General features: G+C 42.2%; 1 protein-coding gene across 4 annotated transcripts in view; it reads right to left on the reverse strand.

The window, feature by feature from the left end:
- ncoa2 (nuclear receptor coactivator 2) overlaps positions 1–26,723 on the reverse strand; it is a 62,786-nt gene that overhangs the window by 15,076 nt on the left and 20,987 nt on the right. For all 4 annotated transcript variants that reach the window (XM_042399125.1, XM_042399123.1, XM_042399126.1 and 1 more), the window contains exons 2-10: positions 21,471–21,578; positions 20,823–20,995; positions 15,311–15,414; positions 10,762–10,939; positions 8,039–8,227; positions 5,577–5,678; positions 4,125–4,265; positions 3,672–3,819; positions 1,723–3,082 (exon numbers count right to left, since the gene is read on the reverse strand). In XM_042399125.1, the coding sequence (XP_042255059.1) occupies positions 1,723–3,082; positions 3,672–3,819; positions 4,125–4,265; positions 5,577–5,678; positions 8,039–8,227; positions 10,762–10,939; positions 15,311–15,414; positions 20,823–20,995; positions 21,471–21,559 (2,484 nt within the window). In that variant the 5' untranslated portion in view covers positions 21,560–21,578. The remainder of the gene's footprint in view (positions 1–1,722; positions 3,083–3,671; positions 3,820–4,124; positions 4,266–5,576; positions 5,679–8,038; positions 8,228–10,761; positions 10,940–15,310; positions 15,415–20,822; positions 20,996–21,470; positions 21,579–26,723) is intronic.

The following is a 26,723-nucleotide window of genomic DNA, read 5'->3' on the forward strand; positions in this document are numbered from 1 at the left end:
AACCATCGCAATCACTGCTTGAAGCCACAAGTCCTTTAATCTCTATGTAGATGTAAAAACCCAAAATAATGGCGTTGTTATTATTGACAGAAGGACAGAAATTATTTTCAGTATCATTGGGGTTAGTTCACTGGCCAATTACAGAAAAAAAACCTTTACTAGACATCTCTGTTTCTCTCAATTTCTATTTCACTCTATTGTTTCTTTTATGTTGCTTGTTCTACAAACACACCACTCCCTCTCCCCTCTATCTCCATGGTAGCAGGGAGGACATGCAGGAGCATATGGCTCATCATTTTCACTCAGCCTGCCGAGGCTGGGCTCTCCTGGGGGTATCTACACCTCTCTCATCTCTCCTCCTTTGTTCAGTTCAACAACAGCTCTTATTATCCATCCAATCACCTTTTCCTCTTCTTCACATGTACTCAAGTGGCCGAGCACATACTGTACATATACAGACATTCTGTACCGCTGCCACTCAGTCTGCATGCTAAACACAGTGCAGACAACAAATGTGCCACAAAGAAGGAAGGAGACTATAAGAAAGTGACAAGGATGGTTCTTACACATACCCTCTATGACACTGGTTACACCCATGTTGGTGGGCATTTCGAACGGGTCAATCTGTACCTTATCTGACCTGCTTTTAAGACCCTCCTCCATATAAAACATGCATTTCCACAAAAACGTGACTTTTGTTTATGTTATTGACATTTAAACAGCATGTATGTGACCTAGACTCTCTGACTGGTCTGAGTTAAGGGAGGTAATTAAGGAAATGGAGACAACAAAGCGTGCAAGAGCATTCATGTAATCTTGTGTAATTCTATGTAATTCTGTGGTTTAGCAGTGATGTGTGTGATAGAACTAAAGTCACAGACCTGAGTCTTCAACATGTGTTTAGTAGAGCGTGTCATACACAGGTTTCCTGTATGAAAGGTTATGCCTCTTATGAAACACCGCTTTTCTTTCCTGCATTAGAGAATCAGCAAGTTGGGTTTATAAAAACACTGCCTTTCTGAAAACTCCAATAAGTTTCACCAGCAACACTCTCCTCTGCTCACTCCCTCTTACTCTTTTTCTCCCCTTCTCTCTTTCAGCGCCAGGCATGACCCGAGCTCAGTGCCAAACCTGAGGATTCTGGCCAAATGCAACCAGGATCAAATGGCTGGAGAACCACAGGGGCTCCTTCCAAATGTCACAGTTGTTTGAAGCTGGTGGACAGCTTCCCTCAGCTTGTGCTGCCAACACACAGGCAGTGAAAGGACCAGATGTGTTTATATGTGTGAATGAAAAAAACATGCATGACGTCTTAAGTGTAGATGACAAAACTGTAAATATGAATGTATACGGTGCAAATGCTGTCTGACCTCTACACTGCCTGACCGTTTGTGAGTTTAGCTGTAGCATTGTATATGGACATGGGACTTGGAGGAGCCAACATCTGCTACCTAACCCAGATTAACACTCAGACTGAAAGAGGAGGCAAGTGGAGCAGAACAGGGCAACAACGATTTGGTTTTTGCAATGGGCTACAGAGAAGGAGGTTACAAAATCAGTTTTAGGGCAGCTCTAGTTCTTTCATCATTTCAAAGATGGAACATGCAGTAAACAGGCTAGTTTTCACACTATACTAAAAAGGGAGCAGAACTGTTTTTAAGGTTTAATAGCTGTCTTTAAGGTACACACAACGAAGAGTCAAGCTTTCTTATAAAAACTGACCTGTTCAGCCCGGTCATATCCTGCGTCTTGTTTCTCTGCTTTGACAAGAGGGTGTTTGCCCCCTTCAACCTTCACCTCCCCAGGCTCCAGCTTAGGGACCTTGTCCTTCAGTCCAGTGTCATCCTTATCCAGTAGGTAGCGGAGCAGGGCATTGTCCTTCTTTTTGGGGCTCAAGGGCTCCTGCTTAGGGGCCATTTCTGTCCCAGAAGCTGTACTACCAGCACCCTGGTTTGGGTCTTGACCGAGCTCTTTGCCTGTGGCTTCTGCAGTGAGTTTGGCCAGGTCTACAGGGGACGTACTGTTCTGAAGCAGTTGGTGGAGGATCTTGTGTTTTTCTTTAAGGGATGTGGCATGAGTGTTCCCTCCTGCGTGGCCACCCCGGACCCCTGCCCCAGCCTGGTCCTTGCCTTCACCTCCTCCACCAGGGGACAGGGGTGTCTCCAAAGGCTCTGGCTTGGTGGTGAGCAGTTGCAGTAGCTTGGTGTGGCCCTTGTTGTCATGAAGACGGTTGTGAGCGTCGTGGCCCTCAAGGGCCCCATCCCTCTCCTCCTTGGGCTCAGCTAGGCTGCTTTCTGTCTGGCCCTGTGAGTGCCCCTGACCCACCTCTGTGTGAGGGCCAAATGAGTCTCCTGTACCACCAGTGGCACCACTGCTTCCTCCAAGTTTCGACATTAAATGAGTGTTTACCCCTGACCCTTGTGTGACCCCAGCTGGGGAGCCTATCTTCCGGTCCGGAGAGCCAAGTGTGTGTGCATGAGGGGGCCCATGCCCGTGTCCTACACCGTGGCACTCGCTAAGAGCCTGCAGAGCTGACAGAGAACTGCTAGTGTAGCTGTTACCATGGGTGCTAGTCGTGGTACTACTACCTGCACCACCAGGCCCTCCAGCACATATCCCCACCGGGGAGGGCGAGTGCAGGCCTCCTGCTACACGAGGGCTGCCTGCTCCCCCAGGACTCCCACGGTGCCTGGGGGACAGCATAGAGTTCTGTTGAGGTGGATGGGGTCCACCGGCCGGGCTGGGGCTGGCACGAGATGGGCTGTTCATTCTCCAGTTTGGGCCCTGCTGGGGTGGTTGCATGCCCCCAGTGTGGTTGTGTGGTGGGGGACAGCCATAACGGTAGCTCTGCATGTGGCCCCCCATTGCTGCTGGTTCTCTGGGGCCAGCAGGGCCTGGAGGGGAGAAAGGCGTGCTGTTGCTGCTGATGGTAGTGTCTTGGCCCTGAGGTCCTGATCCTGGCAAACTGCCTGGGGTTGGAGGAGTCATGGAGGGAGTGGATGAGTTCATTGGTTTGGGAGCCATCCCTGTGGCCTGATTGCCAGGACCCATGTCCTGGCCCATTCCACATACTGTCTGCTCCCTAGAGGTGAAACAAAAGAACAGATTTCAACACTTTTCATTACTAAGCATTTTTTTCAGAATTGAAAAATAAAGTGTTCAGCCACTGCAACATCTTTTTATGAATAAATGTAACACTATTTATAAAAAAGGTGATTTTATTGCCAATTTTTTTCTTTTTTTCCCCTTTCAAATATGTTTTATTACATCAATTTTTATGCAATATACAACCAACATAAAATCACTTTTTTTCAAAAATAAATTTTCAGCAAGCACTACAATTTAAATCCTGTTAACCTCTAATATATTGGCAGAAGACTAAGTAATGATTGGGCAAATATAGCCCAAACTATTGGCACAGCTAGATACCAAAAGAGGAAGTTGGGAAAACCTGTTATTTTGTCTTATTTGGGTGGACTAACTTTCATGGTGAACATCCCCTGAGACCCAGGCCACTGGCAAGCACGACTTTCCATATTATCCCATCCAGACAGAATGCATTAAGCCATCAGGTCGTGCTGCAGGGCACCAGCAGGCTAAAACACGTAAGGAAGTTCATGCTGCAGATTTGTGTCTGTCTTTTTGACATAGGTGTAGGTAGTGAGACATACCTCTGTAGAATGTGCAGGGACATGTAGAGCTGGGGTTCATTGGTGGCAGGTGAGCGCACCAGTTTGCTCTTGGTGTGGGCTGACACGATGGTTCCATCAGAGAGGGAGAAACGGTAGATGGGGCTGAACGCTTGGCCATGGCGGAGCACTAAGGACACATATGAACTTACATCAGTACAGGTAGGGGCACACACAGAACGTTTTTTGCTTTGATGATTGATTTGTATGCATGTAATTAAAATCTCACTCTGTTTTCAGTTTCTTTTTGTAACTGCATTAAAACTGCTATTGGATTGAGGGTCTTAAAGCAGCAGGAATCCCTTTCAAGGCTATTGCACACCAATTGAAACATGGTCAAATCATCATTTTATACTCATGCAGTCATCTGACAATATCAGATAGACTAAAAACCAATAACTACATACAATAGTCATTGCAGTTTAGTGACATTACCTTCCTGCTGGTGTCTCTTGGCAAAAGACATCTCTCCGTCGTTTTGTAGGTGAAACCTCTGGATGCAGCGCCTCACCAGATCCTCCCAACCTGGCTTCATGGACGCCCGCAGCAGACTGGTATCCAGGGACGTTATCTTACCTTAACAAAGCAATCACAGGGGAACGGATTAAGGAAGCCTTAGTCAGACACGGAGGTAGGGATTTCTATACAAATGTACAAAATCCACACCAATTGAGTTGATGGGGATTTAATGTATCTCTTCAAGATAAATTCTAGAGCAGATGCTTGCTGACTAGAAGATGCTCTCCGCTTGGCCACTCTGTTGCACAACAACTCTGTGGCTAGATATTGGTTGAAAAAAAGCAATGATATACTCATCACTCATTTGATTCCAACTTGTCAAAAGCTTCGGCTAGACATTTCTGCTGTTAGGATTTTAGAAACTCAACACAACAGGTAGAAGGATTCATTTCATAAGTCACCAGGGCAGCTCAGGCTCAACTATCTTTAGAGCTCAACAAATACAAACATGCTACGTCTGTAAACACACTCACTCATAGCAGTTTAACAGTTGTCCCTCACTGGGTTGCAATCTAAATGGAGGCAGTGATGCATTTAAAGGACTGACAAGCCGACTGCTGTGTGAATGACAGCTGTAGGGACTGAGTAACAACTTGTCATACAGATATTCGTAGCGGGAGCCTTCTGTACCTGCATCCAACAAGCTCTCATGGACACAAGCAGATTACAGAGACAATATTTTTTCTTTAAAAAAGTTTTTCTAAAAATGATGAAGAGAAAATTATAACTTAAATCCTGAATGTGAAAATTATTATATTTATTTTATCCTGAATTGTGCCGACCTAATATACAAGCATATGACTCTACAGCAGGGTGGGTGGGGAACTACAGTAAATTACTATATGTCAGCGGGTAACTATGTGTGCATTTGTGTGTTTATGTCTGTGCGTGCATGCCACACACAAATGGTACAAGCACATCAAAGACCAGGCGAAAGACAGACAACTGTCTGCATGTCTGCGTCAGTGTTCAGACGGGTACTTTACCTCCCAGAGCGCAGACGGAGGTGGGAAGCAGGTTCCACTAATGTGTTCAATCCTAAAGGGCCTTTATCAAGGATATAATAATCTTTAAATACCTAACATGTAGCATGAGGTGATTTATGGGCTGGTGACATGAGTTGGGGCACTATATTACTTTTCAGCAGAGCAGGGATGAGCTTTATTCAAACAGTTGTACATGCGAAACTGCTCTGCCAAACCGGTAGTAGGGGAGTCATAATCTAAAGTGGTCTAAATTACCCTTTAATGGACAGTATTTGTCTGAGAAAATTTTGTTTAGTCTGTGGGAGAAAAAAAATCTAATTTTCTGTAAATTGTCTATGTGATATTAGTTTTAAACTCTGGCCTGTGTGACTGATTAGCGTACCTTGTAGGTCCTGGCGTGTGGTGAAGCTCTCATGTGTCGGAAGCATGGGTCTTTCCTTCATGGGCACCCTGCGAGCCACGCAGATCAGGCACGACTGAAAGTCTAAATGAGAGAGATAAAGAGAGGGAGAAGAAAGCAAACAGAGGAGAGGACAGAGAGAATGCATGGAGGAAAGAAAAGATGAGGTAGAGCATGTAACAAAGAGGACAGGGCAAAGACAGAAGAGATGAAGGGGGATGGGAGAGGGAGAAAAAGGGGAGGATGGGGCGTAAATGATAGAGACAGAGGGAGGGAAAGAAAATGAAATGCATGTTATTCCCAGGCAGCATAATTAATACAGTTATTAATGAGCATGGGGATCAGGGCTCCGCTCCTTTCATGAGGAGGAGCAGCTATCGCTGGCAAGGGAAATGATGAAGTGTGACCTTTGAAGGTGTGTGTGTGTATGAGTGTGAATGCATGCATGTGTATGTGCGCTTGTGTGAGTGTGTCTCCAGCTGGTCTCACCTACAGTGCCATCTCACACTGATGACACCTCCCCCTGGCTCAACATTAAAGATGGCCATCGCTTAATCATGACAGTTGTCTCTAACGCGCACACAGATGACACCGCCAAGTCCAGGTCTGGGGTGACCCCAAAAAGTCTGCCATCTAACTTTCCTGTGCCAGTAATACCCATAATCCCACACATGTTTCTAGCAAAGAAAAGCATGCCAGGGCTAACACACACACACACACACACACACACACACACACACATTCCTCATTTTGACTTGTAAACAGAGACTCTTGGGTGGTCCGGCCCTTAGATCTGTGAATCTCTCTCAATTTTCTCTCTCTGTCTCGCTCTCTCTCATTCCTTCCTTCCTTCCTTCCTTTGTCTCTGGCTGGACACACACACACACACACAAACAGACACACACACACACGCACACACACACAAACACACCTCTGGCCTGAGTCCTAGTTGGTCTATTTGCCAAGGTATGGCTGGCAAGCAGCTGGTGCACAAAGCAAGCCAGAGAGGGGAAAAGACAGGTTGAGACAATACTTGGAGTGAAACATTTGCATTTTCACTTATTGTTTTAATTAACTACTGAGTTATAGTTTGGCAGTGGGAAATTATGGCTGCTTATCAAAATCATTCAGTAAATAGGATTAAGGTAATTAGGATGTATAATATTCCAATTGTTTTGGGACCATTATGGAAGCACAGATAATTTTGGGATTAAGGAAAGTCATTTGTGATGGAAATTTACTCAAACTATTGGATCTTAAGTTCCTGTTCGCAGCCATGAAAGAGCCCGGTGACCTCTCCGTGCCTGAACGCTGAAAGGAAATCAGAAACAACACGCAATTTTCTTCATCTCCCTGTAAAGGCCACAAACACAGCTTCTTTCCTTCTCTGCTTCAATAACTTTAAATACATCGTCAAAGTGTTGATATTCTGTTGGTTGATTGGTTCAGTGATGCAATGCCCCATGATTAAAACAGAGACATACTTTCCTTGGAGTCATAGGCCCACGTTTGTGAGGAATGTACATGAATTATAGATAAGCTTTAATGACAGCAGCCCAGCCTCTCGTCTCCCTTGTGTCACTTAACTTTTCATGGATGTAAGTTGAGTGGCAGCAGTACAGCTCCTGATTGGTGCCTTGTGCCCCTTTTCCCCATACACAGCACGTTGTAAAGCTAAATCTCAGTGATCTATTCATAATAAATCTAAATGTAAATGGCTGCAACTCGGATTAATATTTAACACCATTTTCCATTCTGCAGCAGTCATGTTCTGATGTTTCTAAGACCCAAGCAAGCCTCTCAACTCTGTTTTAAAGTCCAAATAAAAAAAAGTTTCTGAGCTACTGCATGACCAAGCAACTCTGCTGTCTGACGTCTTCTCTTCACTGTTTAAGAGGACTATGAAATTTTACTGCTGCAATCAGCACGCTGTTACATAAAGCAGAGACGCTTACAAATTTGTTGTCGGTCTGCTTTTGAGTTCTCCCCAGTTTCAATATGGCTTTTTAAAGTATACAACAGTGTTGAAAGATAATTTTAAGGCAATTCTCTCTAAAGTAATCTTTCTTCAGGCACAATAGTTTGTCTTTTGTTTGTCATGAGCTGATTTTATAGTTCTACTAATGACTTTTATGACACACTAATTTGAAAATGCTCAGATTTTTATCAAATTCTTAACATTTTTTAATTTACTTAGTCCCATTCAATTCTAAAGTTTTATAATTTAAGAGTATTTACAGCGGCTTAAATGTAACCAAGCATAAATATAACAGGAATTGAGGCAATTCATAAGGCTTTTAACAGTCCTCAACACTGATCCTGTCCAAAGTTTTTTTTTTTTTTTTTTTTTTTTTTTTTACAGGATCACTATGAGCACCATCCTTCACTTCTCCATCCACTTTCTTTTTCCCCACAACATCTCCCCTCCTCCTCTCCTTCCTTACCGTCTCCTTCCTCCTTGATGGACTTGGGCTCCGAAACGGCGAAACACTGCATGGTCTCGTATTTCTGCTGCTGAGGCTCGTGCTCGTGCGGCTCGTCCTGGCTCTCGCTGTGGGGGTTGACCAGCATACGGCAGTTGAATGTGTGACTGTTCCTCCTCGGACCCTCGCTGGACCATGGGACACCGTTCACTATGGGGGGGTGGGGGGGGGAGTAAGAGAGATTTATAATGCGGCCTCTTGTGGATTTTATTTGACAAATTTAACTGCAGCGAAAACTGAACGACAAAAAAGGGGAAATCGGGAGCTGCGACGAGCGAGCCAAGAGAGGCTACCACACTGCAAGTGAAAGACATAATGAGAGCAAGACAGAGAGAATGAAGGCGGAAAAAAGTGTAAAAGGGAGAGAGCAGTTGCTGGGTAGAGATCAGTCATAATGAGCAGTTGGAACCCTGAGCCCTGTGCCATCTATCCACAGCCATGCATCACAGCCAGGCCTCCATATGCATGTCCTCTAAAACATCATTGCCAATCTTTCTTCTTCTCTCCAACACTTACACAGGCGCGAGCGAATGTACACACATGTGCAAGCGGACATGCGCACGCACATACACACGCAAAAAAAACAAACAAACAAACAAAAAAAAAAGAAGGAAGAAAAGAAGACATGTACAGTCACACTCTCAACTCCTTTCACTCTAGCAAACTCCCATCACACTCCATCTGGTTTGTGATCTCATTCAGTGCATTGATAATCTCCCAGTATCTGGGACACAGCCCACTGATCGTTTCCAGGGTACTCCGCTCTGTGCTGCTCTCCCACCCAGATGGCTGGGCACTCAGACCTCAATCCGAAGCACCAGGAGAGAAGAGGAGAGGAAAGGGAGAAGGGACTTAGAAAGAGCTCCTGATGGGGTGCGCTGACATACATTACAACCACCTCTTGCACGGAGGAGATGGAGAGGTTGATGTCGAATAGAGGTGGTTATGAGAGAAGTTAAAGAAGAGGGAGGGGGGAGGAAGGGGTAAATTGGAAGAGAGAAAGAAAATAAATGGCCTGTTTTTTTTTTTTATGAGATGAGCAATGCTACGATAAAGACAATGATTTTCAGGGGGGCTATGAAATGGGAAAGCGGGAAATGAAAATGGGAACTTGGTGAGGGTGTGTGGAGAGAGAACAGAACACACAAAGTGAAGAGAAGGGGAAGGAAGGGCATGAGATGAGAATATAGGAAGGGAGCGATGCTGCTGACGGGAGAGAAGCCGAAAAAGGAAGTTAATTAGCTGAAAAAAGGGACGGAGGAAGAAGAGAAGAGCAAGAAGGAATGTCTGGGCTGAGCATCAGCGAGAGATAAAACGGAGACCCTATAGGTTTTACGCAACCCTGTATGTAAAGCTTACATAACAATTTGTATTGGCCAGCTTTCCCACATCCTGTCTGCAGCAGATGAATGGAAAACATTTTGGCGTTTTAATGAAACTGACACCTCTTTCAAGTAGCCACCTACAACATACCTATCTGAACAGGGAGAGGAAAACAGGTGAGGGAGTAAAGAGACAGAGGTAGCACATATTGTAATGAGACCAGTCAAAACCTAGTACATGGCTGGGCCGTGTATGGGTGTGCAAAATTGTGGCCTATTTGTTACAGGGATAGTCAGCGGTAGTGTCTATAATGTGAATTCCTGGATACTAAATGTTCGTCTGGAGGCTGCGGTGGAAATTATAAATGAGAGGTTTGACAGCATCGGGAGGCTCATCTCCGCCCAGTTACTGCGGTTACAGCGAGCGCACCTACGCTAAACTGATATAACAGCCTGCACGAGTCTCATGTTTTAACTGCAAGACTCAGATTTTAATGCCGTTGTTCATCGTTTGTGATGTGAAACCGTCAGAAGTAATAAAAAGTTGTGTGTCCTGGTATTTGGTTCAGTTGTAAATCCAAATGAAGCGCGGAACGTCTCTCTTGCTGGCTGCTGACAGCGCTGCCAGCTGGAGAGTCGATCACACTGGGTGGTAGAGGAGGAGACGGCGGAGATGCTGGTATGCGTCTGTTTAAACGGGAGTTTAACTGACTTCTCTGCATTTAACACCAGAGCTGAGAGCTCGGAGCAGAAAACACCGTCGCTCTGCATTGCGCTGTTCTCTGTTTCCATCACAGTTATGTATTTAGGTCATTTAGAGACAAGACTGTAGAAGTTTGCAGCCTGTCATGTTGTCACACATATCAGTAAATCTCAGTAAAATACAGACTTCTCTTATCCAATGTGAGTGCACTGCACAAAACAGATCCCTGGGTAATACTAGTCCCATGTGAATAGGGTTATGAGTGGAAACGCTGTAAACCACCCCTGATGATGTAATAGAAAACTGTTTGCACTGATTCATTTTAAAAGAGTGACAGCCAATGGGAAAAGTCTATCACTCGGCCAGCTGACCAATGGTGTAACTTCATCACTCATGGACAACCGCATACATAGGGCTGACACTGCTGTTGCGGTCCAGCCAAAAAACATGAGATGAGGCGAGGGTGTAAACCAGTGCCTGCTCAGTTATGCGCAGAGTGGGAGTGATGCAACACAAAGGACATACATGCAGAGTCGGGCAAAAAAAAAAAAAAAGGAGAGACATGCAACACAAGTGACACAGCGAGACAGAAAGTGACAGGTACGAAAAGCCAGAGAACAAAGTGAAATGCTGGCAGGGAAAATAAGCTCGAGGCTAACCGAGGGATTTGGGCAGCAGGTTCTTGATGAACTCAGCATGATCCCCGACATGCAGCACGCTGTAGACGCTCGTGTTCATCAGCTCCTCCTGGTTGTAATGTAGGTACTGGGTCACATTCTCAGACACGAACACGATGTTGCCCTCCATGTTTACCACAAAGAAGAAGCCATCCAGGGCCTGCAGGGGAGAAAGAAAGAAAAAAAAATGAGTTGAGTACCTAACAGTCAAAATTGACATTTTCACACTGATTGAGAAAAGTCTTTGAAATCTCTAACAGTGGAATGGGAGCATAAGTATGTAAGTAAAGATATGTTTGACTATGTGTGTTTTTCACTTACACTGGCTCCTAACCAGCTACTATGACTAAGCTGAGTGGGTTATTAAAAGTCTAGTCTTACCCTGAAATGGTTGTTTCCCCACAGATTATTGGGTTTGCTGTTGTTCACATCAGACACCATAAGAACCATTTGGTTCATGAACAGAGATTTTCCAGCACTTTGTAAATAGCCAACATGTCAGTTTTGGATCTAGAGAAAGGCTGCAGACTTCTGTGGCATGTGTATACCTTGTCTGTAGCCAAAAGTACTAAATTAGAAAAATGTAGGACAAAAATATTCAATCAGTTGTTAAATAATTCCCTGGTTTCCTTGTTGTTAGTTAATTATCTTATAGGATCATGCTACTTGTGTCTGCTGTGCCTGAGTTGGGGCTACTGAGTATCAGCTAACATGCACATACCGTACTGAAATTTCAGCACAGGTCTTATCAAGTTGTGCACTATGCATTACACAACTACATTGTGTCTAAATAGAGGTGATTAGTACTCTGTGTGCTGGGCACATCCATCACTCCTGCAGATGCTCAACATCAGTTTGGCTGATGGAAAGCAGGATAAAAGCATGTGCCTGCAGAAACTGGAGGATGTGAAGGAGGAGGAACACTTAATTGAAAGAATACAGCCCCAGGTCAGCCATTACATACAAGATGGTGTCAATTAGGCCATCAAATCACCCGCAGCTGTTAAAAGGGAATTCTGGTGGTTGTAAAGCTGTAAAATCTGGTGTCAAGATAAGAGACAAGAGACTGCTGCCAAGGTGTCTGCTCCTAACCTCTGCTGTAAGAATAATTACCTCAACACTACACACACTCCTTTAACCTCAAGTTACAATTGATGTTTTTTTAACAACTTGTATGATCCTATAGGTATCAATACAGTTTTCATCTATAAACTGACTATGAACCTAATACACTGGGATACATTTTGGGGTGTCGCAAGCGCATACATCCCAGGTTACACATGGTCACATTGAGATGGAAGTTCTACCTCGCCTGTATTAACACAGCATGAGCTGAAAATAGACTTAAGGAGATCTCATCTGTCACTGCATGAAGCAGAGCTGTTCCAAAATGCAACATGGTTGTGCAAGTCCACCCTGTGTGAAGAAAGGCCATGTACTGGACAAGTAGGGCAAACAGAAACAGAGCAAACACGCTCTACTGCCAACTCTTGCCTTCTTCCAGACACTCTTACATAATTCTGTTAGCCAATACCTTAATTTACAGAGCACTGATTAAATATACACTGTGAAGATGACTAACGCCATTACACATGAATACACTCTAAACAAATACATCCTTTTCCATTTTGCACCTAGTTTATTGTCTTAAGAGATGACTCTAAAATGTTTAACCTCCCACTGCAATATACAGCAGGTACTAAACTGGCTGTAGTGTCAAGAGTAGACATAGTCGAGCTAGGCGGTCACCTTGGGTGGCACCAACAGGAAGGGAGCCAAAGAGGAGGAAAAAATGTTTTGTAATTAATTTCAAACACCCAAAATATATTTCCAAATCTGTCCTACTCATGCCTATGTGAGCATCACATCCTCTGTGGAATACAATACAAAATAATGTAGGACACTACTGAATGTTACAGAAAACCATCAAAGGAAAGCTTTGAGGCAGGTTATATTTTCTTAATGTAGAGCTTTTCAGCTCACACATAAATCTTAATTGCTGTTTTAATTTTAATACAGGCCTACTGCAGGCTAAGTCAAGCTATGTCAATAGAATTAAAATCAATAATGGATCATAAAACGTGACCAGGACTTTAACAAATGACAAACGTCAGATACAGATCCTCATTTGTTGAGGAGTCAAAGACACTCCTCCAAAGGTAATCAGTAACCTGGATAAAGGATACAAGTAATGAGGCTTCTTATGTTCCATATCACATCCTTAATATGATTATAACCAGGATAAGACTTTTAACAGGGACAGTAGCATGTAAACATACTCATTGACAGTCAAGGCCATGTGTTGTTTATTATATGAAACAGATTAGAGGTTGACTGAAGTTGAATTAAACAAAATTATAATTAAGGGTTGTGCAAACTTTCAGTGTGACATGACTGTCTTCATATAAACATTTCAAACAGATCTCTTGTAGGCTGAGTATGGAACCTTAATTTTGATACCAAATGAAACGCAAGTTTATCTATATAGCACCTTTCAAGACCTGGGGCCATATTCACAGAACATCCTAGAGCTAAAAGTAACTCCTGACTGGCCGAGTTAGGAGAAGCTCCTAAAATAAGGGGTGTGTCTGTCCTAACTTAAGGATTCCTAAAGCTTTGTGAGTAACATCTTAGCAGTAAAAGTAGCTCCTAAGGCTGAGAGAAGTTAGAGGAAGTCCAAAGGATTCCTCACTAGTCACTAAGATGTGCTCCCAATCAGTCAGCTGCTGAAGATAATGAGTCTTGTTGCTTCTGTGTTTTGGAAACAATAACAAAATTATAAAATACATTTAGATGGCAGTCAAGTTGGTAAGGATCCCATAAAACCAGAGACAACGGTTTGCACAACATAATTTGTAGGACTGATTAACAAGTGTACATTAATTAATCAATAGCTAGGCAATAGCTAGATTACAGTAAGTTGACCTCATAAAAACAGATTTGCTCAATCAACTGTAAAACTATCACAAGATCAACATGTAGATGGTGTTTGATGCCAGATGCAAGTCAATAATTTACTTTATTTCAGGTTTGAAATCTTTGACACAGTTTATAAAATGTATAAAATATTGAAATCCATCCATCAATCTAGCCTTCCTTTAATTTTACGTAATTTATTTATATTTTTATTAATGTTTTAAAAGGTTTGTTAAGTCTTATTTTATGAAACGTAATTGATTAATTTTATTTTATGTTACTATATTAAATGCAATTGTATTTTGTTTAATTGAATCATTTGATTTAAGTTGATTAAATGTAATGCGTTTGATTTTATTTAATTCAACTATTGGATTAACATTGATTTTTTTAAATCTAAATTATTCAACTTACTTCAATTTATTTTTTATTTGTTCCTTATGCTCCTGTATATTGGTTGTTTTATTTCATATTCATTTCATTGGCACTGAATGGTCCATCTGTCAACCAACTACTGTGGACAAACTGGTCATAGTGATAAAGTTCATTCATGAAACATGATGTCACCCATAGCAGCAGGGGGAACAAGCATATTGAACAAGTATTATTTTGTTAAAGTCAGGTACGGTATTAGCACGCAAACTGAACATTTCTTAAAAGACACTCAGCCTAGTCTCATGTGTCTGAATGATTCTCTAACGATGTTATTATACTCCACTACAACAACCATACGGAGCAGTCTACCAGGAATGCAAACTATATGCTACAACATGTGACAGAACAAGGCTTGCTCCCAGAAGGTTAAAACAACAGCTCTCTGATGTTTTTTTTTACGGCCCTCTCAGTCCCTGCGCTTGCATGACAGTGGGCAGCCGAGAGCCTTGGAGGAGGGTCACGGGGCGCGTGGGTGCATTTCCTGCCGACAGCCATTCTTCTCAGAGCATCCTCTAATGAGCCTGGGCTGGCGGACGGGGACATGGCTAGAGCACAGCGGGTGTGAATGGCTGATCTCTGTGTTTTGGGGCTGCTGACAGATGGGAAAGCATGCAGGCAGTACTGGGCTATATTTAGCCGCAAGTTAGTATGTCGATTCAGTGACGCTGGACCAGGAGAGCTATAAATATTCCATGACAGGACAGATCTAGAGGCGAATGAAAAGAAGATGGGAGGGAGGGAGAAAAGTGAATTGAACAAGTAAGAGAGAGAAAGGGAGGGAGTGTGAGGACAGGCTCAATGGAGTGATTCATTCAGCAGGCTGTTGCTTTCTTTCCCATTATACGTAAGCACTTCAGTGGCCCTCCGCGGGACAACGAGGCCATTGCTCTGCTTGGTGATTTACAGCCAATCTGGGGCAGATACAAGATGCTGGCAGCTTTTACTCTGCACAGCTACACTTAAACACAACCACTACTGGCCCATTTGTGATTGTTCTCTGTGGATAGCACTCTTCATTATATACCAATCATGATTTAAAGAGTGGAGTATATCCTATACAAGTGTTAGTATGAGTGTTCAGTGTGGGGTGCTTCAGTTTGAGTGTTCAGTGTGTGGTATTTTCTTCTCAACTATGGAACTCTGAATAGGCATCACATTCAAGAGAAGGATCTGCACTCACCTCCAGCATCATTGGTCCCAAGGCATCTTTGTCAATCACACTTTGGCCTGTTGATGAGACATCAGCCTTCTGTACCTCCTCCTCATTTGCTGCTGCAGCTTTCTCTGTTGAAAAGTAAATGGTAGAAGTTTAAAAAGGGGGGAGAAAAACAATCCAAACCTGCACTAATTGCCTATGGTTCACTTCAGCTTCGTGGAAAGACTAGAAAAAACAGGAAAAACAATTTTTGCCCTGAAACTGACCCACACAGGTCACTTGTTGTGTTGACAAGACATTTAACAAGTATCTTTCCAGGTTACAAAGCAAACACATTTTGTCCCTTTTGTCAAAACATGTTGCCATGGCTCAAACCCAAGCACTGAGCAATGAGCAGAGTGAAAGGTTGTTGTAAATGAGTGTGTTGGAGCACGCAGCTGCCACGCTGGTGGCAGCCACTGGATGGATTGCATTGTCATGTGCAAAAAAAAAAAAAGGCTATTATGGAAACACCGACAGTGTGTAAACAACTCATGTTCCAAAAAGAGTAGCAAGTTGTCACTATGTGGTCAAGCAGCAAAGGCAGACCGCAGAACCTTTTACAAAAAACAAACACCACAACAACAACCCCCTCCCCTCCCAAAAAAAACCAAAACAACTGAACATAAACTTTGCCTTCGTTTATTATCTACTTATTAGATTAAGTAAAAGAATAACCTGGACAATTAAGTTTCAATTTCAGGTAAATGAAGACAAAACAACTTCTTGTCATTAAAAAAGTGAAAGATAGTATCAAATTGATTTCTGAAATAAACCTAGAAAATACATTGCTTTACAATTCAATTTTACTGCTGGGAAAAACAACAACTTCCCTACTCTTAGGCAGGGTTAGACTTCTTTTTCATTTCCTTTCCTTTCTAAAATAACTTGGCTGGCAATGTCTCCTTGTGAGCCCATACTCCAATTGGATATCCAAGTACGGATATAAATAATATGACTTGCTTCACAGTGAGGTACTTATAACTGGAAGAGGACAAAACAACATCAACATAATTTGACAGTGACACACTGATGTTTAAAAAGGAAATATAGCGCCATTGAATCCACTGTATAATAAACAGCCACAAATCTTTTAATGCCAAGATTACGTGATTGGTTTACTTAAAAGTGAAAATCTGGAGTATGCTGTGAGCTCTATCCTCTACCTGGTGCTCTGCATTTGTCCATGTGAGTGATTGGGTTAATAACCATGCAGAGCAGCCTTATGTTCAGAGTGTAGGCTGCCCTACTTTTGGAGATGATGATGAGAGGCGGAATATGAGTGGGCTGTTGGGGGGGGACACGTTAAACTGTCACACCACGCCAAGAAGAGGGTTGACCATATGGTGAGAAAATGTTGGTGAAAAGCAAACAAAATCATGTCCTTCCTTTTTTTGGGTGTAGATATTTGAAAGCTGACACAAATGCAGGTCCCCCCCCCCCCTTTCTGTGGGCTTGTGCAACACCACACACACCCACATTCATCTCTTTCAGCATTAATGATGTGTGCATCAGCAGGACCTCTCCAGGCCCAGCGGGGCTCAGTATACCAGCACAGCTGCCTTGGGTACAGACCCATCACTCAGTGTCAGTACGGCCCTCATTGGCTCTCCGTCGGTCTGCAGAACTGTGCCACAGACAGAGGGAGGAACCGACTACTTATGAGGGCTGGGTCTGGTAATTGCTACATAATCCATAACTGGTAAGCCATTTACTCTTCTTTTCTCTTTTGTCTTATGTTTTATATTTTTACATTTGACACATATGTATTCATGTCAATGAGAATAATCAATATACTGAAATATGCTCTAGCTGCAGCTCTGCAGCTATATTTCAGCCTACAGCCAATGAGAGCTTGGCTTAACTGTGTTGGCAAGAAACAAGCAGTTAAGAGTGTAAAGGAAGCTGTAAAACTCTTGGCTATGCCATTATTTTATAGTCACTATAAAGATATCATCACTCAACATATTGTCTATTAAAGGGGATGTATTATACTCATTTCCAGCTCTATATTTTTATTCTGGAACACCACTCATTTATCTTATACTGGCCCTTTTTGCAGCCACTCAGTTCAGCCTCTGTCTTTTAAGAGGCAGTTTTAGCTCCTGTCTCTTTAAGGCCTAACTATCGATGAGCCTAATCTATTCTGATTGGCCATCTCTCCAGAAGCCTGCTGAGGAGCAGCTGTATCAGAGTCGTGTTAAGTTACCATTGATGCAAACCCAACATTTCCTGCTTTACTGCTTCAAATTAAAAGCCTTTAAATGTTCCTCACCAAATCAGCAAAGATTTGATAGTGGCACTAAAAAACAGTTGACACAAGATATGGAGATATTTGGAGCTATTTGAAATAACGCAGGGAGGAATAGAACAAGCAGAAACAGCCACAGTGATAATGTTTGATGAAGAGCTGCAGACGACCAGCACACCTCCGAAGGGTAAACAACTTATTTTACCTTGCTGTGCTGTGCAATGGAAAAACACTCACAGTGCGCCAGCTTGACTCAAGTCATGGCTCGGCATGACTCCCCCCAGAAACAATGGAAAAACGCCATAATGTTAGCAGAGCAGAGAAGTGAACTCGTGCACTGTGCGAGGAGGAGCAGATGACCATATAAAGAAATCTGTCACGAGCTGACATCGGCTTGAGCTTAAAGTGGAAAAACCGCTAGACAATTACCAGGTTGGACCCCCTTTTGCCTTCAGAACTGCCTTAATTCTTCATGGCATAAATTCAACAAGGTGCAGTAAGGTGTTCCTCAAGAGATTTTGGTCCACATTGACATGATAGTATCGTGGAGCTGCAGATTTGTTGGCTGCACATCCATGATGTGAATCTCCTGTTCCACCACATCCCAAAGGTGCTCTAATGGATTGAGATCTGGTGACTGTGGAGGCCATTTGAGCACAGTGAAACCATTGTCATGTTCAAGAAACCAGTTTGAGATGATGTGAGCTTTGTGACATGGTGTGTTACTCTGCTGGAAGTAGCCGTTAGAAAACTGGTACTCTGTGGTCAGAAAGGGATGGACACGGTCAGCAACAATACTGTAGGCTGTGGCATTAAACGATGCTCAATTGGTAATAAGGGGCCCAAAGTCTGCCAAGAAAATATCCCCCACACCATTACACCACCAGCCAGAACCGTTGATACAAGGCAGGATGGATCCATGCTTTCATGTTGTTTACGCCAAATTTTGACCCTACCATCTGAATGTCACCAGGCAATGTTTTTCCAATCTTCTGTTGTCCATTTTCTGTAAACTCTATAGATGGTTGTGAGTAGATCAGCAGTTTCTGAAATATTCAAACCAGTCCATCTGGCACCAACAACTATGCCACAAATCACTTAAATCACCTTTCTTCCCCATTCTGACGCTTGGTTTGAACTTCAGCAGATCGTCTTGACCATGTCTTCATGCCTATATGCATTGAGTTGCTGCTATGTGATTGGCTGGTTAGATATTTGCATTAATGAGTAGTTGAAAAGGTGAACCTAATAAAGTGGCCGGTGGTTGTATGTTTTAAATAGCCATTAGCCTACATTTAAACAGCAATAAAAAACAATCACTATAACAAATGTCTTATTAAAAGTAGTCGGCAGAATGTTTATTTAATGCAGCCATGTGGGCAGCCTGCAGCTGCAAGTCCGCCACCACCTCCACCTGCCACGGTGTCCCTGAGCCTGCCTCTCGCCAGGGCCGGGGAAAAGTTAAACCTCCTACTGATCAATTACATGTTTAACCGTCGAGCACCGGGCTGATCTGTTTCTTTCACTATGCCAATGATGTACTGTAAACTGTAAGACTTTGCTGTTGCTGGAGAGTGTGCCGGTTTTGACTCTCGTGTCATGCTTAGTCACATGACCAAACACTCAGTGAATCTTTTGATGTGTTAACAATAGAGGCAAAAACCAAATGTTTGCATAATATAAGTTTGTATTTAAGTTGTCTTGGCAACATACTATAGGTCACGCAATACTAGGCTATTTAATATGCTATTAATTAATCAATTAATTTATTTGGCAATCGGCATATGCCAGCTAACGTAAACCCTAGACACCAATCAGTCACGTTAGTGTAATTAAATTCATTCCATAATGTCACCATATACTGAGAATATCTTTTACACAGTAATGATGCTGTCAGGGTCTCCCAGGTCTCTTATACCTCTTAAAAAATTGATTGAACTCTACAAACAATCCTACAGAGCCTTGGAACATTAAACTAAACAGATGACAGATTAGGTGCAATGAAAAAAACAAATGGTGGTGGTAAAATTATGTATCATTTAGTATCTACTAAATGAGCTTTCAGTGCCCCCATGGTCCTACAACAAGTGCAACAAGAAAAACAAGCGGCTGTTGAAATTGCTGCCTCTCTGAACTGTGCAAGATGAGGTTCAGTGGCACTATAAAAAGGTGTCTCTAGTTGGCCATTGGGGTCTGGAGAACAAAGATGAAAAGCAAGAACAGTTTAGCCCTTCCCTCTGTGGTTGCCATACAAACACAATTATGCCTTCAGACGCAGGCAGGGGATGTCACTCTAGCCTAGCGTATAAAAAGGAGAATGAGCAAAGGAAGGGTTGGAGGGAGAGTGGGAGGGAGTAAGGAATAAGAGCAAAAAGGGGGAGGGACTGACAGACAGTAGCCACAGTTTGTAATTTTTGCATCACATTGCTCACCATTACATAACACTTGGCTCTATTAGTCACATAAAATAAGATGCCTTCAGTCTGAATCATGTATACCTAAAGTGGCCCACTCTTTGTCTCCCAGATTCAGCTGCTTCTCTTAAGCCAGGCTCATTCAAAACTCAGTTATGTACCTTAGTATTCCCTTTATTATTAAAAGTTACAACTTTATTAGCTATATTTGGATCTGTAAGAAGGAAAAAGACTGGTCTGGTTAAACCAACATGAAAAGTAAAAAGACAGGCCGCTACTAATTGCTAAAACTACCAAAAATAAGCAGCTGGCAAGTATAACCAAGCACGCTGATCCATTTGCCTGATGTTCTGGCTCAGGATGGAAGTGGGAATGCCAACAAAATACTGCATATTATATGATGAAGTGATGGAGGGAGCATTGAATCAAACGTGCTGCCCTTTAATGGCAACATTAATTGTGTGGAGCAGATTTGAAAACATATTTATGTAATCAAATGTGAAGCTTCTGCCACCATAGTGCCACCTGTGGTTATTTTGGCCTTAAAGCCACATCAACATTTGAGGCATATTCACATATTATTCTAGCACCTTATTCACAGTGTTAATAGCTACAAATCAAACCAGTGTTAAATTCATTTGTGGGTATTCACCAAGATTGACTTGGTAGACACTTAGACTGTATATTATACATACTACATTAAGGGAAAGCCTGTGGGTAGGCAGATACTGTGAAGTAAAAACTTTCACTCTTGTACTTCTGAATCTATCACCTTGACTGTTTCTTCAACTAACATAGTGTGTCAAAGAACATTATAGGTTGTCACGTGTACCTTGCTCCTTTATTTGTCTGATCTGTTTCACAGTTTCCTTCAGGATTGCACATTTGTCAGGCTTGACATTGAAGTTGTCAATGTCATTGAAGTTGGCGAAGATCAGCTCAGCGAGTTCTTCGATGTATTTGTTCTCGTGCTCGCGGTTGCGCTTCTCGTTGCTCCGCTTGGGACTACAGAGACAGAGAGAACACTTGGGTGAGAGAATGCAGTGAAGAAGACGGTAACAGCATGAGGGATCAAGACATATGGCAAAGAGATTCAAGTGTGTGTGCGTTTGTAATTCTACTGCAATAGCAGAATAGAGCAAGGACAGAAAAGGAGATCAATCTAGACATGACAGTGCACAACATCTACTATAAATCACTGGTCAATTACCCTCCATATGGCTTGAAATATATTTCTAGGCCTCTTCATTGTGCAAACATGGAGAGCTGCGTCAATAAAGAAAACCTACATTCTTGAGTGCTTGTGTACAGATGAATTATTCAGTTTTCTTGCATTAAAATAATTATGTGCCCTACTCTTTTCGAATTGCTTTCAAGTGTGTACAACTACATCAAGAGGAAATGTCAAAACAATAGTGCTTCAGATGAGTTTTTTGGAAAAAATGTCCTTGTTTGATTGGTTGTGTGTAAAAAATCTTACCTGGGTCCAAGAAGTTCAGCAGAACATTCTTTGCGTTTTCGTGACTCTGCCCTGGCAGGGTCAGACGAGTTTTCACCGACTCCACTCATCCTCAATGCATATCAGCGTCTGGAAAATGAACACAAAGAGGCACAGATTTTCATATGAAACAATGCATGTAATATTTGATGGAAAGACTACTAAATTCAACAGCAAATTTATGTGGAAACTGATTTTACAGTATAGGTATATGAGCATGCCAATATATCTGCATACATATACACACACACACACGCACACACAATCCTGTGATGGGGGCACAGGTTGATCCACTCCAGGAGAAATGAGTGAAAATGGAGCGGAGAAAGAGATTCAATCATTTCTCTCTGATGGTGCAGCTCTCCCCAGAGAGACTGAAATGAGAGCACAGCACTTTGCCCACAGCACCAGACTGCGTGCTCAACCATGTACCAAGATAAACCTACTCGTTACACGATACCAAGGCAATGCCAGCTCACAGTAAAGACAGAGCAGGTTTACAATCACAACATGTGTTAGTGTTTACTGAGCGACTCTGTGTATGCTTTATGCTGTATCTGCTTCTAAGTGTCATTAAACGTCAGAATCAAATCTTGAAGTCTTTGATAAGCAACGCATATATTTAATCTAATATTTAGTAAGATTCGAACTGTATGGAAATCAGCACAGGTAATTCCACTAACAACATAAGCAACTATTTCCCAATGTCAAAAATCTCATCCCTTGCCAAAATTCTCACGCTTATCTAGACAATAACTGTATTCTTAAGCCACAGCAGTCAGGATTTAGGCCACAACATCGTACAATCTCAGCCACTACACATGATATACATTCTCTGGACAAGAAACACCACTGCGCTGCACTATGTGTTGACCTTTCCAAGGCTTTTGATGCCATTGGCCACCACATTATATCAAACAAATGAAACTGTCTTGGTTTGAATAATCACTCTTAGAACTGGTTTCATGTATATTTGCTTGACAGATCACTGGTGATCTGCATTGATGATCTCATATCAACTTCCCTTTTAAAAACCAAGGGGGAACCATTATTATTATTATTATTTACAATCTACATAAACGATCATATTGCTCCAACACAAATCTAGATTATTTTCTTTCTTGATTACAGCTTTCCTTTAATGTTCTTCTGTGCACTATAGGCTATAAGTAGGCTGGTCTTCACTAGCAAGAAGAAGAGAACTGTCGCTTCTGTTTATAAATGTCTCCCATTAATGCTGCCTCAGTATAAAACATCTCTTTTCAAATTTAGAACTACTGTTTATCAGACGAGCTCTCCAACTGCCTGACTCTTGAGTAAATGCGGAGCTTGGGAAGACTGCCGTCCATGATTTGCACCATATAAATGTAATTAACTTGACTGAGGGGTTTTTCTGTTCGTAACACCTCCCACACACACACCGATATCTTTGGTTTCCATTCAATGTAAAAGGAGATGCTATTAGGTTAAGGTATACATTTGAATTGTGTCCTTAATTTAAAAAAAAACAACAACAACGAAAAAACAAATCAAGAATCAGTCATGACAAATTGAGAACCTTTAGAGATTTCGGGTCCTTCATAGCAACATTATTCTGCTCCTCCTCTTACGCTGTGAGTCACAGGCTGAACTTCATGCCACTAAATGAAAGACAATCAATTATTGATCATAGTAATGTCTTATTAATTACCACCATCATGCACCAATTTTTATGTTGGCTAATGGGATTTTATTTCAATATAGGAGGATATCTGCTGCACAGGAGATGTGAACACTTGTCGTCTTCCAAAACAAATGGTAACATCTAAAAAAAAATATGAATGAAATTTTTTTGTTGTTGTTGTGAGATGAATGATCTATCAGCCTATGCTATGAGAGGGTTATGGAGGGAGGAGGAGAAAACAATAAAAGACAATCAGACTAACAAACTGAGACCTGGAGGAGAGAAAAAGAAAGGCTTTCCCCAGCACAGAGTACGAGGTTGAGCCATGCTTTGTTGTGATACACTCTCAGCCACTCTAACCATGGAAACAGCTACAACACACACACACACACACACACACACACACACAACGCTCACTGCTCAGCCATTACATAAGGCAGAACACAGTACAGCACAGCACAATGTTTAGCAGAGTGGAATAGCATAGCTTTAGCAGGAGCAGGCTAAACTAAAAAGAGAGCTAGTGACCATGCAAACTTGAGTCGGGCTCCCTTCTGGCCTGGAGTGACCTACTTTAAGCTAATGGCAGGGTCTGCGCTCAAATGGGTGAAGTCAAAGCAGTGGTGATTAGCCAGAGAGGCAGAGGAGACTCTGAAGGGTAAAACACATTGCCACCCTTCTGTTGACAAGTTACTTGAGCACAATTGTTGGCCTGTACAGGGTATGAACAGATAATGACAAACGTCACCGTGCATGTGTCCTTGTATTATGCTCTTCTGAATGGCATCGGGGTGTCTTTATGCAGTGGCACTGTGCTGTCCACTGAAATTATAACAGTCTCTATAGCAGAGGTTACGTGCTTTTATTAATGACAACAGAAACAGGCCATTAAACGCTCATCGCTAAGTGGCATTCTCAATTCCTATTGGTTGTGCCTGGGCTTCCCAGCACAAGTTACCATGGGGATTCTCGCACTGATTGGTTGTGCTTGTCCTGCCAGGCTGGATATGATTGGGTGCCTTGGTCTCCTTGACATGGCAGTAATGATGGGTCATTGTGCGTTGAGACAAATAAGGGAGACTAGAAGTACTAGGCACGTCTCAATGACAGTAACACAGACAGCCAGACAGTCCGTACAGCAGGCTGGCAGGCCTGCTTCTGTTGCTGGAGGGTAGGATCTTCACATGGGCAGACTAGCGAGGGACTTCTAATCCTAGAGAATGCCCCGGATCCCTGGGCAGCTATAAACAGCTGGACACTGGTGTTAGCACTCGCTGTACGGAGCTGTGTCACTGAGTTAATTATCAACATCGGCCACTAGGGGAGAGTTCCTCTTTCAACAAAGATCAAATCTTTTTGCCAAGGATCTCACAGGCCACAGTAAGTCTGGAGCCAAGTGAATGGTAGTATGTTGCGTAAATGTTTTTGTGTTTGGATCATTATATATTCTCCTCCCTTTCCCTTCCATGTGCTCGATACTGTGTTTATTTTTCCTCTGCTGCAACACAAAATGACATCCTCTGTTATATTCAGTAAGAACAACAATGTGAAGCTGGGTTAGAGCTACAACTAATGATTATTTTCATTATTGATTCATCTGTCATATGCTGACTGTTTTCACAATTAATCATTCTGTTTACCAGATGCCCTTTATAATTACTCAAATCCCATTAGGGCATCTTCAAAACTCTTGTTTTTATCTGTCAACAAGTCCAAAACCCAAAGATATTCATTTAACCATCACATATTACAGAGAAATGCAGCAAATTCTCAAAACAAGAAGCCAGAAACAAAACATGTTTGGCATTTCTGCAAGAAAAATGACTGAAACGATGAGGTGATTACCTAAATAGTTACTGATTTCTTTACTGTCGGTTGACTAATCAGTTAGACGACTATTTGTTTAAACTCTAGTTGAGTTACAGTGAAAAGGCAAAACAGGAATAAGTCTAATAAAACTGCAGCTCTGATGGGACTGAAAATGTTGTCTCACACACACATTTATATGGACTCTCACACACCTGAATGGATTTACAGCACAGTCTGTTACACACTTAACCACATAATCACCACACACACACACACACACACACAGTGTCATCAGAAACAGCAACGCGGTGATGTTCAGGATGATGATAATGAGTTGTCGATAATTACACAGACAATCACGTTTATGGCTCAGAATGCGTGTAAGGCTCTGAGCTTTGTCCTACAACCTACTTTCAGTGTGACACACACACGCATAAATTATTCACCCACACTTCCGTCACTAAACTACTAAAAGAGATAAGCACAACAACAGATGCACCTTATTAAAATGAGCAATTTAAAGGGAAACCAGGAGCAACAACAAATAATATCTGACAACTCAAAGGCTGTGAAAACAACACGTAAGAACAACACAGCTCAACTGTGAGTGCACTGCTGGGTACATCACAGCCCTGAACTTGCATTTTATTCACCGCAAACAACACAGTAATACAAGGGGGACAAAAACTATAAAATGGAAGTTTTTGGGATACAAGAAGCTGAATTATATTTTATTGTTACATCTCAAAACTGAGCTAGCATTAGCTTTAGCTACCGTTCAGACAATGTAATTAGCTCCAGGCTAGGTTAACAGCTGTGTTGCTACCACAGCTGATAAGCCTGTATGTAGATTAATGCCGACATAAGAGACTGAAATCCCTTGGTACATCTGTGTTGTAGATATTAAGCATCGATTAAGAGCAATGTGGGATAAGGAGGAGAGGTTTGGTGGGTCAATGAAGCTGTTACTTCATCATTCAAAGGACTTTCTAGCATATTTCTATTATATTAAGAAACAGTAAAGGGAAAAAGTGGCACCTGTTTCCATCTAAACTTTCCTCTTTGTAAACATAGAAGATGTATTCAATAATAACAGTTCAGCACAGATCTTCAATATTTTTGGAAATATTAAGAAATGGCAATACTGAGACACATTACCAAGTCTTCCTTTGAGGAAAACGTCATTTATAAATGAGTCTCATCCAGAAAAAAAGGGGATGCATTTCACATGTTAAGTATGAAATTATATTTATAGTGGCCAACTGCTTGCTGTTGTTGGCAAAGCACCGGCAGGCTGATGGTCACCGGGAAATACAAACTGAAGAACTGACTGGAAATGATGCTGCAGTCATGTGGTTTGCTGGAGTAGATAGTCTTCCACGCAGTTATTTTGCTACTTTGAAGTTGCAATGAGCTTAGTAGTAAACACCTCCCCCCCCTCTCTCCCTCCCCCCTCTCCCTCTCACCGATACTCATGCACAAAGACAGCACACATAAGTGTATATCTGTGTGCTGACAGGTCAGCCCTGCCAGTGTGAACTCAACACTTCATTACAGGTTTTCATCTTCATCACAGCCTTTCTGTGTGACTGACTCAGAGGGCTAAATGAAGGGTTAGATTATTAAACTACTGCAACAATCACAACACTGTCTCAGCGACAAAGCACTGAGGATTTTACAACATCTGAACACTGATTTATCAGTCTGATACACCGCAAATGATATTTTTTATCTCTGATGTACTACACAATATGCTTAGACGT

The sequence above is a fragment of the Thunnus maccoyii genome, chromosome 21 (assembly GCF_910596095.1).
Source record: "Thunnus maccoyii chromosome 21, fThuMac1.1, whole genome shotgun sequence".
In the NCBI taxonomy this organism is placed as follows: Eukaryota; Metazoa; Chordata; class Actinopteri; order Scombriformes; family Scombridae; genus Thunnus; species Thunnus maccoyii.